Raw genomic sequence first — 18,027 nt, 5'->3', positions numbered from 1 at the left:
AGCTGCCCTCAATACAAAGTGCCTTCTGGTGTGGAAAGAGTCAATTCTGAAACACCATTCACTAAGATGGGGAGATTTGGATTCCAATCTCCTGTAAGGACTGTCTCTTGAGTAAAGTATCAGCTACATGGCATGCAAGGTGGACGAGACACTGCCCCTGCCTTAGGGATCCAGAGTTCAGAATAAAGGACATGGTTACAGTGACATGGAGAGACAAGGAAAGGCAAAGGAGGGACAGACTGTCCTCCATAGTGATCCCAGGGCGTGTGTGTGTGTGTGTGTGTGTGTGTGTGTGTGTGTGTATGTGTGTCTGTGTGTGTGCACGTGTATGTGTGTGTATGTGTGTGTGTATCTGTATGTGTGCGCGTGTATGTGTGTGTGTGAGTGTGTATGCGCGTGTATGTGTATGTGCGCGTATATGTGTGTGTATGTGTGTGTCTGTATGTGTGTATTTGTCTGTATGTGTGTGTGTGTATGTGTGTATGTGTATGTGTGTGTCTGTATGTGTGTGTGCGTGTATGTGTGTATGTATATGTGTCTATGTGTGTGTCTGTATGTTTGTGTGTGTCTGTGTGTGTGTCTGTGTGTGTGTGCGTGTATGTGTGTGTGTGCGCGTGTATGTGTGTGTGTGTCTGTGTGTGTGTGAGTGTGTGTGTCTGTATGTGTGTGTCTGTATGTGTGTGTGTGCGTGCGTGTATGTGTGTGTGTCTGTGTGTGTGTATGTCTGTGTGTGTGTGTGCGTGTATGTGTGTGTGTGTGTCTGTGTGTGTGTGTCTGTATGTGTGTCTGTATGTATGTGTGTGTGAGTGTGTGTGTCTGTATGTGTGTGTCTGTATGTGTGTGTGCGTGTATGTGTGAGTGTGTGTGTGTCTGTGTGTGTGTGAGTGTGTGTGTGTCTGTGTGTGTGTCTGTGTGTGTGTGAGTGTGTGTGTGTCTGTATGTGTGTCTGTGTGTGTGTGTGTGTATGTGTGTCTGTGTGTGTGTCTGTGTATGTGTGTCTGTGTGTGTGTCTGTGTGTGTGTGAGTGTGTGTGTCTGTGTGTGTGTCTGTATGTGTGTGTGTCTGTATGTGTGTGTGTGTGTATGTGTGTATTGGTGGGTGATGAGAAACAAAACCACTCTTTGAAGGCTGGGGAGATTTCATTCATCCAGTAAATGGAAAGATGGCGTCATCCCAGGCACTCAATGAACATTTTAAATTTTATTCTTTTTATTCTGTCTTGGATCTAAAATCAAAGAAAGTATCAACATTTTCTTAAAGCCCTAGGGAGCCTTGACCACGACTTCATGTTGCTCTGAACTGGATAGTGTTTGCATTCAGCTACATTTCTGGCTGATATAAAATATGAAACTGTCCTTAAGCATTCAAGTAAGCCCATATCATCCCAAATGAGGAAATACATGAAATGAACATTTTCCTTGAGAACTGGACGAAGGTGGAAAGGGTCTCAATGAAGGTTGTATCTTTTCCAGATGTGGACCTGGGATGGTAATACTCACCGAGTATTAAATTGCTGGCGGGAACGCGCACGTGATTAAAATGGACCTCCCAGTGTCCGCCATGCACATTGTCTATACGACACAAAACGACAATTTTATAATGCAAAATGAGGTGAGCAAAGAAGTCATAGACAGTGACTATGCTATAAAGTCTAACTATTCAGTGAGAGTAGCATTTGAAAGACATTGTGGACATTCCAGGTCGAACTCAGCCCTCGGCCTGCAGCACCCAGTGTTGCCGCAAATTCAACTGCTGGCATTGAGGTCTCAGAGGCTATTTGATATAGAAGTTTTAAAATCTGTCATCTGAAGTTATGGAGTAATGGAGACAGAGGACCAGGTCCCCCATGTGCATTATGGATGATGTCAACTTGATTATCCATCTGTTGCATACATCCCCGTTGTATTGATTGTATCAATCAGGCATTGATTTCCAGAATGAGAAAATGAGAAACTCCAGCTGCCTTACTCACTCTCAAAGTTTTAAATGTTGACTCTTTCTCCAACCCCCACAATTGAAATTTCCTTTCTAAATACACAAACACACACGCAGAGAAGCCTGCCAGTCAGTACTGTTCCCTGAGGACAACCTACCCTCTCCACGGTGTAAACAAGGAGGCAGGAAGCTGTGCTGCCGCCCGCCGCCGCCCACTGCCTGCTTATCTGCTCTGTCGGGACCTTCCCTAGCATACTAAAGAGCCGATGGGGCCACAGGGATCTCTAAGGGTGCATGTTATGCACACAGTGCTGCTGGCTCCCTTCAGTGTTTCCACAGACTCTGTCTCCAGTGTGAGATTCGTGGACTCGTTACAGAAACTTACCCATGTAGCCAAATACAGACAAAGGCCTTATTAACTCCACTCCAGGTGTGTCCATCGGCACAAGGATCATGCTGTGCTGTTTGTGTCTGGACAAAAGAAAAACATCATGGGAGGGACTGCTAAGAGTTGAGGTGATCGAGAATGACTGGGATAGTGAACGTGTGAAAGACACTTAGCCTGGGCCAACACAGCCTGTGATCTAGACCAGAAGCAAGGGTTCAAAGGTGAATGAAGCCCGAGGCTGCTCACTACTCAGCAGTGCTAGATGACAACTGCGATCCAAACTAAGCATCTGAAGACTTTAATACACACAACTGCCTTTACTTCAGACAGCTCTGAACATTTATACTTCTATCTCTTCTACAGCACCGATGACTGAACCAGGGCCTTAGACCTGACACCAAAATCTCTACCACTGAACATGGAGATTTTTAATTTCTTATCCAAATAGCTTTCAAGATTCATAAACACTTTATCCTCCCACCCTCTCTACCCCTTTTCTTTGTCTCACAACATAACACAGGCTGGCAGGAAACCTGTTGTGTGGAGCAGGCTTGGCTTGACTCTGATCCTCCTGCCTCCATTGCCTCCTGAGTATTGAGGTTACAAGGCCTGCACTGCCACCCTCAGCAGCTCCTCTCTCTAATACCTCACTCTCTAGATTGTTTCCAGGAGGATTTCAACAGCAGACACTTGGGATACAGACATGTGTTAGTCGGTAGTGTATCTTGCACTATGGTACGATGCCCACGTGGTACTTTTCAAGTGAATGTGCAGAAGGACAGCCTGGCTCGTCCTCCTTGGCCCTCTCCATCAGCTGCACTTTATTACCTGGATGCAGACGGAGACTCCGTTCTTCCCAAAACAATTGCGATTTTGCACTTGGGATTCCCAGCTCCTAAGAACAGGAGAAAAGGGGCAGAGAGAACAAAAGGAAAGCTCTTATGTTACATGCCACTCCGAAGATTCTATGCCCTCCAGGTTTATTTCTACTCCCCACCCATTAAAAAAACAAAAAACAAAAAACAGGGAGAAAATTATTTCATTCACTAAAAACGATAACACTTTGTACATGCTGTGCATCATTCAAGAGACAGGATTAGGCAAGGACAAGACTGGACCCCATTGATAAAAGCTGCTGTGCCAAAACAACCAGATGTTAAAGAAACGTGAAACAGCTGTGATGCCTGAGGCAGACGTGACCATGCCCCATTCCTGCCGCTGTAAGCATTAGCTCGCCAGAAAAGCTGCACAGTTTTATGTGTCTGACGTAGTATCTTGCAAGTTCTGATTCCATCTGTAGATGGTAAGGTTATTTATTGGCTCATTAAGGGTGAAAATTAGACAACAAAGTTATTCTAATTTGAGTCTTTATTTTTTTTTTTAACCACATTTTTAAGGTCTGTGAGAATCCTCCTTAGGACCTTTCAAAAACACTCTGAAGGGCCAATGAGATGACTCAGAGGGTAAAGGTGCAGCCAAGGCTGACAAACTGACTCCTGCAAGTAGGTTGTCTTCTGACCACCATAGATGCACTGTGATCTCTCTCTCTCTCTCTCTGTCTCTCTCTGTCTCTCTCTTTCTCTCTGTGTGTCTCTGTATCTGTGTCTCTCTGTCTCTGTCTGTCTGTCTATTTGTCTGTCTGTCTGTCTGTCTGTCTGTCTGTCTGTCTGTCTCTCTCTCTCTCTCTCTCTCTCTCTCACACACACACACACACACACACATGCTTATGCAAGGTAAGGGTGTCACCAGAGAGAAGAGAAGGCTTGGGATAGTGAGGTTGTGGGGTGGGGGTTGTGGGGGTGGGCCTTCAGAAAGAGGGAGTCCACTTTTCACAGCACTGGGATCTGAGAGCTGCCCCACTGAGAACCTTCTTATGGAGTGCTTGCTACACAGGAAAAAATGTGCCTGGGAAATAATTCAATGCCAATAACAGAAGAAACCTTAACTTTGCCTCCTTTTCTCATAAAATAAATATAATATTTCAAAATATCAGTAACAAAATGAAAACCATAAAAGGTTTCAGAGAGAATAAAGCAAGGCACCTAAGAGGAAGGAGAATGGATCCTTGAGATTCTTTTCACAAACTGCAAGGGACGCTGGATGAAAAGACTATGATCAGAATTCTATACCTATCTAAACTATCCACTTTTGTGAGAGTAGAATAAGCATACACGTCAATGAGTAAGACTTGATAATTTACCTAGTATGTACATTTTTCTCAAAGAGCTAAGAATCTAATCAAGCAAACCAAAGGAACAAATAATGAAAAGGAAGCCTAAATATGCAAAAATAGTATATCTCAGTGAAGTGATGAACATAAATCCTAGGATAGCCTATAAAACCATCAGTCCAGACTGGAAAAGAAACACTGGTATCCATAGAGGTCTATGAAAAAAAAAAAAAACAACAGTCTGCAGAACTAAAGGAGCATGTGCAAGAGTGGGAGCTTATAAAAGCAAATGATTCAATTAGAAAATAGCAATTAGAAACTGGAAAATATCTAGTGCACACATGAACCATGGCCCCAATACAAAACAAACTATATTGTGGGATGATTTTAAGTGTTAGGAAGCTGAACTAACAGACCTCAACAGTCGAAAGTCTCTTTGGAGCAGCTAGGTGGTTTGCATTGCACTGCTAAGAGGCTCTTGGAATCTAGTGGACCACTCAAGCCGACACTGAACAGTCTTCACTGCAGAGTGAGTGCTAAGTGCTGGTTTTGAAAGGTCAGGGTCACACTGGGTCAGCTGTAAGTGTGGTCACAGTAGAGAAGTCAGTGCTAGTGACCTGGGCCATGCTCAGGAAGAAGCTGTAGTTGACACAGGGATGAAGGAAGGCAGGAAGGGATAAAGGACAGAAAAAGAGGAGAAAGAATTCAGGACCTTATACTAGAGAAGAGACCTAGAGGAGAGAGACATCATTACACAGGAATCAGAACTCTAAACTGCATCTAAAGTTTCTCTGTGGCTATAGCTCTGGCTGTCCTGGAACTAATTCTCTCTGTAGACCAGGCTGGCTTCGAACTCAAGAGATCTGCCTGCCTCTGCCTCCCGAGTGCTGGGATTAAAGGCATGCACTACCATACCCAGTCCTAAAGTTAGACACTTTTAAATTGGAATTATTTGTTCCAATTTCTTGAGTTTGTTTGTTTAATATTTAATAGATATAAATTTATTTAATTTTAAAATGGAGGGAGTTACAATAGGAGCAGCCAAACTATCGCCCTTCCCATTGGAGGGTTGATGACACAATCTTGATTGTGTTGATGAGGAGTGGAGAGAACTCTGGTCACCTTCAACCAGAGTGGAAATCAGAAAGCTGCCACTGCTTTCCTCCAGGGCACACGCTGCCATGTGGTAGGATAGGGATGAGCAGGCTGGGAGATCTTCTCTTATTTGTTACCATGGCAACTAGACAACAGGCACTTTGAAAAACTTATTAGCACAAGCAGGGTGTGGTTCCCGAAATCCCAGCCCTTGGGGGGCTGAGGTGGGAGCATCTGGAGTACCAGCCTATGGTGGGCTACATGGTGAGACGCTGTCCAACATCACTCCCTCAAAACGGTGGAAGAAAAGAAAAGCCGACCATCACATAAACAAGTTACAGGGTCCGACTAGACGATGGAGATCTGGGTTTCTTTTCCTTTCTCAATTTCTCTTTAATCTGAACATAAAACTCACAACAGTGGGAAGTCCTTTCCTGCTGGAGGGGCATTTCCTCACTTACAAGTGATTATGTGTAATTCCAGAAACCCTACATGCATGCTCTGCCTGGGAACTATTTAAACAGATTTTAAAAACACAAAGTGCTTTTTTCTCTGAAAGGGAGGGTTTGGGAAGAAGAAAGCAGAGAGCCTAAACTGAGTGGCTCCACTCATTCTCAGGCGCACACCTCGGCTGGTACTGAATCATAGCTCTGATGTCTCTATAGCCGCAGCCGCCAGAACTGTCTGAACATGCAGTTGCAGAGGTGCACACATGACTTCCATGGGTGACTAGAAAGGGAGGTGTCTTCAAGCTAACTGAAATAGGAAATTTAAAAAGCAAAACTAGCCAAAGAGATGTTAGATTATTATTAGGTAATGAATATGTTAAGCAACAATTTCTTTCCCATTTTCCCTGAACACTCGACTTATTGTCTACATTTTGCGTGCAATAAAATGTGGAACCATTTTTCCAACCTTCAGGCGTTTGCAACACAATCTTATTACTAAATCCAATTGTTTCAAATACAGTGAAATGGAAACTATTATGTTAAAAAGCAATGAATGTTTTTCATTAACAGAAAACGGCAAGCACTTCCCCAAGTATAAATGAGGAAAATGTGAAGTGACTGAAATAAAACATGTCACTAGGCCTCAAGTAGTCTGCTGTATTAGTGCTGGCATGCGCACACTCGCTCTGTGTCAACCAATGCCAGAAACCCTACATGCATGCTCTGCCTGGGTTTAAAATGTCAAATGTCCTCTCATGCCCCTGTGTTACAAAAGGATTGGTGCCAAGGCAGCACTGATAGGAACCACTGGGAGGTAGTGTTTACTGGAAGTCATTAAGTCATGTGGGAAAGGGCACCATGGGACCCCAGACTCATCTCTTTCCCTGTCCGCCTCCTGGCTACAAGCTAAGCCATGAGCTAAGTGCTCTACTCTGCTACCTCCCTACTTCCCCCCCCATCCCCCACCCCCCGCACCCCTCCCATTGCCATTCAGCATCTGCTCCAGGGTCCAGAGCAACAGGGCCATGTGGTCATGGATTGGAGTCTCTAAGGCCATGAGCAGAAAGAAACCTCTCCTCTACACTAATTAGCTCGGGCCTTATCTTAGCGACAGAGGGCTGACCAGCAAAACCAACAGGAAATGGGAGCTTTAGCATTTCTGGACTTTGTTTTAAATGGCAACCTCTCTCCATCATTGTGGACTGTAGCTAGTATTCCTTATCTGAAAATACTCAGCTGGGAGATTTTCTCTATTTACCCAGACTCTGTAATCATGTGAAATTATGCTTTTTTAAAAATCCCCTCTCTTCCTTCTCTCTTCCCTCCCCTGACTCCCCTGTCTCGAGGGTGGGGCAGAGAGTGCAGTGCAGAAGCCCACAGAGGCAAGAGGCCTCAGCTTCCAGGCAACAGGTGGTAGGAAGCTGTCCGGTGTGGGTGCTGCTTCTGGAAAAGCAGTTTGGGTTCTTAACCATTGAGCAATCTTTCCAGCCCCCATGAAGTCATGCTTCCACTCTTAGAGATTACAGAGTAAAATGCTTTAATATAATGACTCACTTTGAATTCTTCAATAATATTTTTCTAGTAGAGCCAGTCAGTACCTAGAGGCCCATAAGCTGTAAGGTTGTTTCTATGTGCCCCATGCAACATACCACCTCCATGGGGAGCATACAGCTGAAGATAGAAACAGGGCATAATGGCACGATTTGGGGTTCATTTTCATTACAAGTCTTATCAGAAACTGACTTCAGAAGTCCAACCTGGGCTGGAGATGTGGCTCAGGGGGTACAGTGGTAGTTTAGCATGCATGAAGCTCCAGATTCAACCCCCAACACTACATAAAAATAAGTAAAATAAAACAGGGAGTGGTACTACAGGCCAGTAATCTTCGCACTTCGGAAGCGGAGACAGGAGAGTTGGAAGTTCAAGGCCACCCTGTGTCAGCAAAACAACCAGGCAGGGACTTCCCCACTCCTGGGGCTCTGGCTCACAGGCCTCCTTTTCACTATTTAGAATGCACACCCTCTCCTCCCACCCGTCCCCCTGGCCATGTTTCCCAATACTATGACTTTCAAAATGGAAAAGATCTGGGCACTTTGTCCTATAAGCCCTCAATAGATTGCAGATGAGCTCTGAAGAAAAACATTAGGCAAATAATTCTTTAATTCTGCCTTATCCATTAATGCATGGAGAATAACTTGGATTCTAAAATACAAGACACCTAACGTGCCTCTTTTGTTGACCATTAAGTAGAGGAAGTCAGGGTAAATGTACAATGGATAAAACTTAAAATATTTTGTAATTAACCTCCCTGATTCAGAAGAATGAGATGCCAACCCTCATAAATGCATCAGCTTCCCCTCGCTCCAGGCAGGGGCGGCAGCAGCTGGGACACCCTTCTAAAGGAGAGAACCCCTCTTTTATGTCATTTTAATCACTGAACAGGATGCACAATGTCAGAAATGAGACAGGCTGTAGGAAATGCGGAGCCCAGGGAACATCTCAGCATATCTGCAGGTCACAGGCCTTTCAAATGAAAGCAGATGCCCCAGATAAGCATGTTTGTTCTCAGCACAGACTTGTTCAAGTGCCAGCACCCAGACAGACTGCAAACTCTATTCCGCTGATGTCCACTCATCAGCTTAACCTCTCAGTCTCTTAGCTTCACACAGTTATCAATCAAAGGTCAGCTTCTTACTGAAAGAAAGATGACAGCTAGCATTATCATAGCCGTTGCGGATGTGATCCTAGCAATGTGTGAACACATGGTACCACACAGCACAGCCAGCCACCGGAGGGCTCCTGGCCATTTCTTCTAACAACATGGACTTTCTGGAGCAAAAATACTTAGAAGTTTAATTTGGCTTCAGCTGTAATATTAATGATTCAAATCAGGATAAAAACATTATAAGTTAAGAAACTTCTTATAATAAAATTTCCACTTGGAAAAGTTTATCATCCAATCCCATGATTTATGGGAAAAAATCATCCAGTGTGTTTTCTCAGAGCTCATGCCATTTTTATTAGGGAAAGCAGACCTTGGCACACACTGAACTGTCTTTAGAAAAATTGATACTTAAATAGCGATTATTTAGTGTTAACTTCTGGTGTAAATGGATCAAAATTAATTCAAAGTAGATTAGAGTTGAAGTTTTCAAAAGCTAAAGGATCAACCCACAAACAACTATGAAAAAAAATTTATAGATCTTTGGATTAAAATTTTGAAATTTAAAACTATAAGTACAGTTGAGTGTGCTAGTGTGTGCCTGTAATTCCAGCACTTGGTTTATAGAGGCAGAAAGATCATGAGTTCAATTTAATCTTTGACTACATACTGAGTTCTAGGCTAGCCTAGACTACATGAAGCCCCTGCCTCAAAAAAAACAACAACAACAAAAAAAAAATAGACAATGAGAAAGATAGAAACAAATAAACCAAAAATCCAACAACAAAGGAAACTAAATGAAAGTAATAGAAAAAGATCAATTTCTGTCAATATAAACTTATTTTATATTACAAAATAAAGGTAAACACCAAAAAAGTTGGAAAAATATTTCGGTCTTTTAGACAAAATATTTTTAATATCTCCTTAGAGTATTAAAACTATTTGAGAATCAGTGTAAAGATGAGCAATGGACACATTTGCAAAAAGAAAAGGTAAGAATTAAAGAGATTTTTCTAGCATTTACCTTTACCCTAAGTCAAAGCAGGACAAAAATTAAGAATGAAGAGCTACATACAGTTAATGTCAAAGGTAACTTACTTATTACAGGAGCTTATGGTTCATTCCCCCACATGTGGCTAGCAGAGGCAGGGTAGAAAGCAGAATGTTATGAAACTGCAGTCTACATACGGACTTCACAGAAGCAGGGAGTTAGAGAAGCAGGTACTTCCACATATTGCTGGTGGGATAACATAGTAAAACCATTCCTAAGGAACAGAACTTGGCAATGCCCATGAAAATTACAGACTCCCTCAGTCTCTGACCCTCCCAGCCAGTTTCTGTCATTTGCATTTATCCTGTGAATATGGCTGTCCCTCTACAAACTGGCAGGGGCATAAGAACACTGACTGCAGTAGTATTGGTTGGGAAGAACATTCAGTCAGTTTCCAACAGGGCTGTTCACACATGCTGTGCTGAGCCCATGACATAGGCCTCTAAAGGGATACAGAACCTTCTATCCACCAGCGTCAAAGGATTCATGATTATGACAAGTGAATCATGCTAACACTGTCTTAAGCATTGAAGATAAAAACTCATAAAATATGAATCCAACATGTAATATGGATACTACAGAAGTCAGAAAGTTACCCAAGTAATGATGGCATAGCATGCAGTTCAGTTAAACATCCATCGCCAGGCAAAACAATGCTACTAGCAGAGAGCCAGGAAACAGATACAGAGAAAGGCAGTTTGGGGACCAAGGGACATTGCTATGTTAAGACAGGATATAAATTTTACAAACCATTTGAAAAAAAAAATGAGATTTACAAGGATTCTGAGAAGAAATGGAAACAGAGGTTAAAGGGGTGGGGGGAAGCCAACAGACAGACATCAAGTGCTCTGAAGATGTCTCAGTGGGACAGACATCAAGTGTTCTGAAGATGCTCACAGTGGGACAGACATCAAGTGCTCTGAAGATGATCACAGTGGGACAGACATCAAGTGCTCCGAAGATGCTCATGGTGGGGATTCTCTACTCTATCCTTCTTCCTTATTTGGTCATTATTTAATTGCTTTTGGTTTGAGTCAGGCTGTCACTGTGGCGGTAGACTTGTGATCCTTGCCTCAGCTTCCGGATTGCTGGATTACAAGCCTGAGTTGCCACACCAGGCTACTTTTCATAGCTTGTCAAAATTTCCCGTTACCAGCAAGTCTCCTAGTTGTATCTGAAGAAATGAAAACTTAGCAGTGCCAGGAGTCTCTTCACCATGATTCATACATAGGTGGAACTCAGAGCATCATGCCCGAAGCCCTTTCTGTCCTGAAGAAAATGACTTTTTTAAAAATCAAAAGCTGTAAAGGTTATTATAGAATTACAACTGGTTCACAAAAGGAATCCAAATGATAAGAAAATACAGTTTCTTAGGGAAGGGTAGACAAAGATTAGGAGGAGACATATTCAAGCACACACAGAGCAATATTAAGACTGCATAACAGGTAGCAGGGATACCAGAAATGTGTCACAGATCACGTAATAAAATAGAAAAAGTCTAACACTGAACATGTACGTAAGAACTTTAGCCCTGGAGTCAAAACGGAGGATGTTGCTCAAACTGACTGATTCACTGCTCCGTGGGTTTCTTATCTGACAGGCTGGCATCATGAGTAAGTTACGATCATAAATGCTTAAAATACCCAGAGTGCAAAGACAGCTGTGGAAGACAGAAACTATTGTGAAGTACTGAGAGTGGGGTGTGAGGCGCTTTGGGAGCATCCTAGTAAGCTTCAGCTGTCACCTCAACACAGCCTAGAGGCATCTGAGAAGGCATCTCAGTGGAAGGAGTTCCCAGATCAGACTGAAATATGCCGATGGGCATGTCTGGGGGAGACTGTCTCAATTGCTAATGGACACAGGAGGGTCTGGCCTACTGTGGGGAGCACTTTCCCCAGGCCGATGGTCCTGTATAATCATGTACTTTAACCATCCCCAGGCCGATGGTCCTGTATAATTATGTACTTTAACCATCCCCAGGCCGATGGTCCTGTCTAGTCATGTACTTTAACCATAGTCACCCCCGCTTTCCATTCCCATTCTTGTTTCTCACTGCTCTCCTTCCTCATCCCAGATATATTCCCCCGTTGACCTTCAGAGTCTGTATGTAAGAGAATATAGGTTTTTTTTTTTTTTTTGTTGTTGTTGTTTTTTTTTTAGGTCTAGCTAATTTTGCTTGAAATAATCATAACTCTTCCCAGTTCCTTAAAAATGATGTCTTCCTGCTTTATGGCTGAATAGAAGTAGAAGTCCTCCCTCTCTCTTTCTCTCTCTCTCTCTCATTCTCTCTCTCTCCCTCCTTCCCTTTCTCTCTCTCTCTCCCCCCACCCCCGCCCCGTGTATCTCAAATATTTTTCTCCTTTCCTCTTTCTTTCCCTTCCTCCTTTCCTTTCTCTTTTGTGACCAGGTCTCACAGAGCCCAGGGCAGTCTGGCCTCAAACTCCAGTCCTAGGATTCCAGCTGTTAGTCAGTATACCTTGCTTAGAGGGACTGAGAACTGAACCCAGGCTAGGCCTGCACTCTACCAGGTGACCTACCCCTAACCCCACATTGTCTTTACCTATTATTCATGGATGTGCTTGCATCTCCCTAGTAAAGCTGTACTAGCTTGGGCCTCGGGGGATGGCTCAGCAGTTGAGAACACTGGCTGCTCTTTGAAAGGTGGGTCAATTCCCAGCCCCCCATAGGGCAGCTCACAATTGTGGCTCCCGGTTCAGCAGATCTGACTGCAGGTGTGTGGTACACAGACACACGGGCAGGCAAGACACCTACGATCGTTAACAAAGAAAACAAATGGCATAAGTACCTGCTCCGAAGCACAGATCACGTGCCTCTGTTCGTAACTTTGCTTTTAGTAACTTCACTTTGATGCTCAACCCTGACTGTGGTGATGGTGGATTCCTTACGTCTTGGCAAATGGCACAAATCTAGAGCTAAGCTGTTTCAGCTGCACTGGGATGATGATGCTTCCTCAGAGAGAGGTGGCTACACAGGTCGAGGCTACTTTGACTCCCAGACATACCCTGGGGAAATAAAGGTGAACGCACCTTTACTACTACTGAGTTTCTTTTGCATGAATCAACACAGAGGCTGTTAGCAATCAATGAGGGTAAAAGAAAAGACTGGGTCTAAAATAACTTCTGCAGGTGGACACTAAGGCCAGCTTTGCATGAAAAAATAGGGCAGTGGTATGCAAATGTGAGGTGAGCACTGAGGACTCCAGTCTCAGTGAAACCCTCTTCCTTCTCTAAGGTGCATTCGCTTGGCAGTCTCTGGACAAACAGCCTCTCCACACACGGGAGTTTGAAAGTTCCCACATCCGGCCCTTTAGGAAAAGGGTCTAAGAAAACAAGAGAAAGCCTCTAGAAACGCACACTTTGGACAACAGAAAGCATCTGGCAGAGAGCCAGGGCTCTGCTCCAGTAGAATAGGAAATTGAAATCGTGTTGAATGGAATCAGTAAGTTCTGCTCTAACTGCTGGATTTGGTTTTTCGGAAAGATAACTTTATGGGTTAAAATCATTTTAGTTTTCTCTTAGACAAAATAACTTGGTATTATTTTGGATTTCTGGAGCTCCCCCTCCCTCCCCGCCACTGCACCCCACCCTCGGGCAGGGCCTGTGGGCACTGGATGCTCTCAGTGCCTCTCTGTTGGCTGACCAGGGCTTGGTGAGCTACAGGCACTCTCTGGTTCTTTTCAGCTGAGTGGAAACGGACGATCCTGCAGTTTGGGAGCCACGCTGGAACTCCTTCCATCTGTATCCCAGGACATTTAGGAATTTGGATGGACTCCACAGGAAGGTTTTACAGAGCACTTAATCAAGTGCTCCGGAGGCTAAGTTTCAGGAAAGCTCTCTTGGATCCAAGATAAAGGCGGGGTGTAAAATTGAAAACAAGAGTTGCCTGAGTCAGAGAGGTCCTCTGATTTCCTCTGCGCTCCAGACCTCCAGACAGCACTTCTCCCAGCTTAAACAGGTTGGTGCCTTCTTTTGTTCCCTTCCTTTTGATCTGAATATGCGCTTCTGAATTTTTCTTTAAGCCCACAGATTTTGTATTTTTAGCTTAGTGGAGGATGGAGGACTTGGTGCAGGATAGTTTAAACATTTCCATGTACCACAAAAAGCTATTAAGACCATCTCTACACATTACATGAGTATACCATGAAGAAAATTCTACTTTCAATACCATTGCTGGTTTGTACAATGTTGTCAGGGAGCAGACCAAGTTTACCAGATCATTGCTTTCTGCTCTTTAAAATAATTTTCTTTTGTTCTTAAAATGATTATAAAAAGCATTTAGAGGTCTTCCCACAGGTGTGCAGAAGGGTGCTCTCTGTAAACCGTCTTTTCTTGCCCTAGCTTTCTTACACTCTTAGAAAGCCATCCTTACTCTCAAATGCTCGCCCTTATATCTTATTGGGCTCTATTGCTCTTCATCATCAAGGCTAAGATTTCTGGATCACAGGAAAGAACAAAGCTTACATTGGGTTAGTAATGAATGCACAAGCCATGGAGGCCGCAGAAGTCTTCCTTGACAGAGCTTTAATTATGGAATAGTTCTTGAGGATGGCTGATGCTGAGTTTCTGCACAATAAAGAAAATCCCTCCAGACCACTCCCCCCAAGGGGAACCTTCAGTGTGCTTTACTCATTCAGAGAAGAGTTAGCAAGTTAAAGACCTTTTTTTTTTTTTGAAACTGAATGTTCTTTCCTGTACTATTTGGAAAATACTGTTTTCATGATTGATTCTATAAGATCCAAGATTCTTTGAGGGATAAATATAGCCAACCCAAGATAAAGAAGCTAAAAAAAAAACTGTAATAAAAAATGGGAAGTCATTATGATATTCATACTAGACTTGTGAATTCTGTGCAAGCTTTTCATGTACATTGCAGTGTTATTAGCCAGCGTGTGATTCCTGAGTGTGAGATAGGAAACATATTGTCCATCCATTCTGCAATAACAGCTTTATATGTGGTGGCAAAACCTTTAGAGCCTGACAAATATTTAGTGAACAGTTAAGAGTATCCCAGGTAAGCTAAGGAAACTTCAGTCACAACCAGAAATCAAACTGTGAGGATCCATAGGACCTAGAGCTCAGAAATACATCTTCTTAGGAAATGAGACATTTGTCAGGATGGAGTCAAGTCTTTGACTGAGAGTCTTCTGAGGAGGAAAAATTCAAGCTAACCTACTCTCAATGGGAGGGCAGAAAATAGTGCTGATAAAGGGACAGGTGAGAGCAATGGAGAGGCTTGGCAGGTCATGGCAGAGTGTGTCAGCAACAGCTGGTAACTCAGCTCATTGCTGTCTACCGTGTGGGGCATGGGGAGGAGGCAGCGGCAGCAGGGAGGCTTGAATATCATTCCAAGGGGCTTGTGGTAGATCCTTCTTCAGAAAGTGAAGTGCCTTCTAGGCACAGAGCTAACCTAGGTGACGGCGGTAGATTGGCAAATTAGAGGCACAACACCAACTGGCAGTAAGAAGAATGTTTTGGACAAACAGCTGGTAGAAGGACAAACAACAGTCAGATCCCAGACAGGAAGACAGCAGCATAAGTGGGATGTGTGTGTGTGTGTGCGAATGTGTGCGCGTGTATGCGTATGTATGTGTTTGTGTTTATGTGTGTGTATATGCATGTATGTGTGTGCACAAAGTAAAATCTGAATATCCAAGCCAGGTGTGGTGGCTCACACATGTAATTCCAGCACTGGGGAGGCTAGGGTAGGAGGATTGCCAATGATCTTACACAATACCTGGAACCCAAGGATCTAGGTAAGTGAGGAGTTAAAGATGGTGCCAGTTTTCAGTTTAGAGGGACCAGGGGACACAAGTAGTGTCAGGCTTAGGAGGTAAACTAGCTAGTGAGGCTTTCTTGTAGGAAAGACAACCAGTGACTCCATGACAATGTCAAGCTGATTTAGTTAAATTAAAATTATAAGTAACTCCAGAATAAAAAAAAAAAAACATTTCTTTCTCAAATACATAAAACAACTTATTTTAATTTATTGTAGACATACTCCACAAGACTTAAGTTACATTTATAAAACTGCAACATATCTTCTGCTCTTTGCTTAAATCTTGTATTCTAAACCAGACTGGGTAAGGTGACTTACTTGATTAAAGCGCTTGCTGTACAAGTGTGAGGATGAGCACCTGGGCCCCCAGTGTGTGTGTAAATGAGGGGTGGGCACTGCAGCCCGTCCACGGCTCCAATACTTACAGAACAGATGTCTGCAGCAAGCTGGCTAGTCAGAATAGTCCTGCTGCTGAGCTCTGGGTTCAACTGAGAGGGAGCGCTGATCTCAATAAATGAGGAGAGGGTAATCTAATGACTCCTCACATCAACTTCAACCTTTAGATACATGCACATACATGTGCACTCATGCCCACACACATGAACACATACACGGGCATACAGACCACACACATACAAAAACACAAAGCAACTCATATTACTTAAAAGTCTTCAAGTTTACCTAGGATTTAGTGACTAAGGGCTGGGATACTGTCGATCATGGACCAATGACAGTTCCTACCTGTGAGAGCAAAGGACGGGGAACTGACTCCGTGTGGGTCCCACCAAAGTCTCCATAGTGAGAGCTAGGCTCACATACATGACAGCCACAATCTACTCTCTAGGGAAAACACAAGCCATGTTGCTGGGCAAAAGCCACTTCCTTTTATGCAATGCTGAAGTGATCGCTTTGTGTTCTTTTTGTCATCCAGCTTGGTGCCATGGCTCTGGAGCAGAACCAGTCAGTGGAATACTATTACGAGGAGAATGAGATGAACTACACTCATGACTACAGCCAGTACGAAGTGATCTGCATAAAAGAAGAAGTCAGGCAGTTCGCCAAAGTCTTCCTGCCCGCCTTCTTCACGGTAGCCTTTGTCATCGGGCTTGCAGGGAACTCTGTAGTTGTGGCGATTTATGCCTATTACAAGAAACAGAGGACCAAGACCGATGTGTACATTCTGAACCTGGCTGCAGCAGACTTGTTGCTACTGGTCACACTGCCTTTCTGGGCAGTTAATGCAGTTCATGGATGGATTCTAGGCAAAATGATGTGCAAAGTAACTTCAGCCCTGTACACAGTAAACTTTGTCTCTGGGATGCAGTTCCTGGCTTGTATCAGTATTGACAGATACTGGGCAATCACAAAGGCCCCCAGCCAATCAGGAGCAGGGAGACCTTGCTGGATCATCTGTTGCTGTGTGTGGATGGCCGCCATCTTGCTGAGCATACCCCAGCTGGTTTTTTACACGGTGAATCAGAATGTTAGATGCACTCCCATCTTTCCCCACTACCTAGGAACATCCCTGAAGGCGTCCATTCAGATGCTGGAAATCTGCATCGGCTTTGTGATTCCCTTTCTCATCATGGGCGTGTGCTATGCCATTACTGCTAGGGCGCTCATCAAGATGCCCAACATTAAAAAGTCTCGCCCCCTCAAGGTTCTGCTCACGGTGGTTGTTGTTTTCATTGTCACCCAGCTACCCTATAACGTTGTCAAGTTCTGCCAAGCCATAGATGCCATCTACCTGCTGATCACCAACTGCGACATGAGCAAGCGCATGGATGTCGCCATCCAAGTCACAGAGAGCATCGCACTCTTCCACAGCTGCCTCAACCCCATCCTGTATGTCTTCATGGGGGCCTCTTTCAAAAACTATATCATGAAAGTGGCCAAGAAATATGGATCCTGGAGGAGACAGAGACGGAATGTGGAGGAAATTCCTTTTGATTCTGAGGGTCCTACAGAGCCAACCAGTTCTTTTACCATTTAAATATAAAACTGCTCTTTGCCCCTGCTTTTTGCTTGGATACACACACACACACACACACACACACACACACACGCACGCACGCACGCACGCACATACGTGCACAGGAGTGATGTTTCTTCCTCAAATAAAATATTTGTGCTACACTGAGACTCAACCATCCAACACCAAGCACAGTTGTTGCAGTGTATAACAAAGATGGGGTAAGGAGTGGGGGTGGGGTAAGGAAGACAGACGCCAGAGAGTAAACAAGTGGGCAGAGTGTGGGAACTAAAGCTAACAACAGGGAAACAGCTCGGCAGAAAAGCACTGTGCCACAAAGAGGAAGCTCTTGTAACTGAGAGCTGGTGTGGGTGTGGGTGTGTGTGGGGGGGCTTTGCACCTTCACCGCAGTGGTGGTTATTCAAATCTGAGAGCAACTGTAATTATGTAATATAAAACCCTGGGTACTAAGCATCCTGCACTATCCTTGTGACTTCCTGTGAGTAAAC

At 43.9% G+C, this 18,027-nt stretch overlaps 2 protein-coding genes across 2 annotated transcripts in view; one reads left to right on the top strand and one right to left on the bottom strand.

Moving 5' to 3' along the window:
- Positions 1-18,027, bottom strand: part of Acad11 (acyl-CoA dehydrogenase family member 11) — a 61,591-nt gene that overhangs the window by 11,130 nt on the left and 32,434 nt on the right. Inside the window, exons 14-16 of the mRNA XM_031346223.1 lie at positions 3,152-3,218; positions 2,321-2,406; positions 1,500-1,571 (exon numbers count right to left, since the gene is read on the bottom strand). Coding sequence (XP_031202083.1) covers positions 1,500-1,571; positions 2,321-2,406; positions 3,152-3,218 — 225 coding nt within the window. The remainder of the gene's footprint in view (positions 1-1,499; positions 1,572-2,320; positions 2,407-3,151; positions 3,219-18,027) is intronic.
- On the top strand, positions 13,025-18,027 carry Ackr4 (atypical chemokine receptor 4). The gene is made up of 3 exons (XM_031346226.1): positions 13,025-13,209; positions 13,452-13,725; positions 16,478-18,027. The coding sequence occupies exon 3, from the start codon at positions 16,487-16,489 to the stop codon at positions 17,537-17,539; it is 1,053 nt and encodes a 350-aa protein (XP_031202086.1). The 5' UTR covers positions 13,025-13,209; positions 13,452-13,725; positions 16,478-16,486; the 3' UTR covers positions 17,540-18,027.

This window comes from Mastomys coucha, unplaced genomic scaffold (genome assembly GCF_008632895.1).
Source record: "Mastomys coucha isolate ucsf_1 unplaced genomic scaffold, UCSF_Mcou_1 pScaffold23, whole genome shotgun sequence".
NCBI classification, from domain to species: domain Eukaryota; kingdom Metazoa; phylum Chordata; class Mammalia; order Rodentia; family Muridae; genus Mastomys; species Mastomys coucha.
This window is presented reverse-complemented; position numbering and strand designations above follow the sequence as displayed.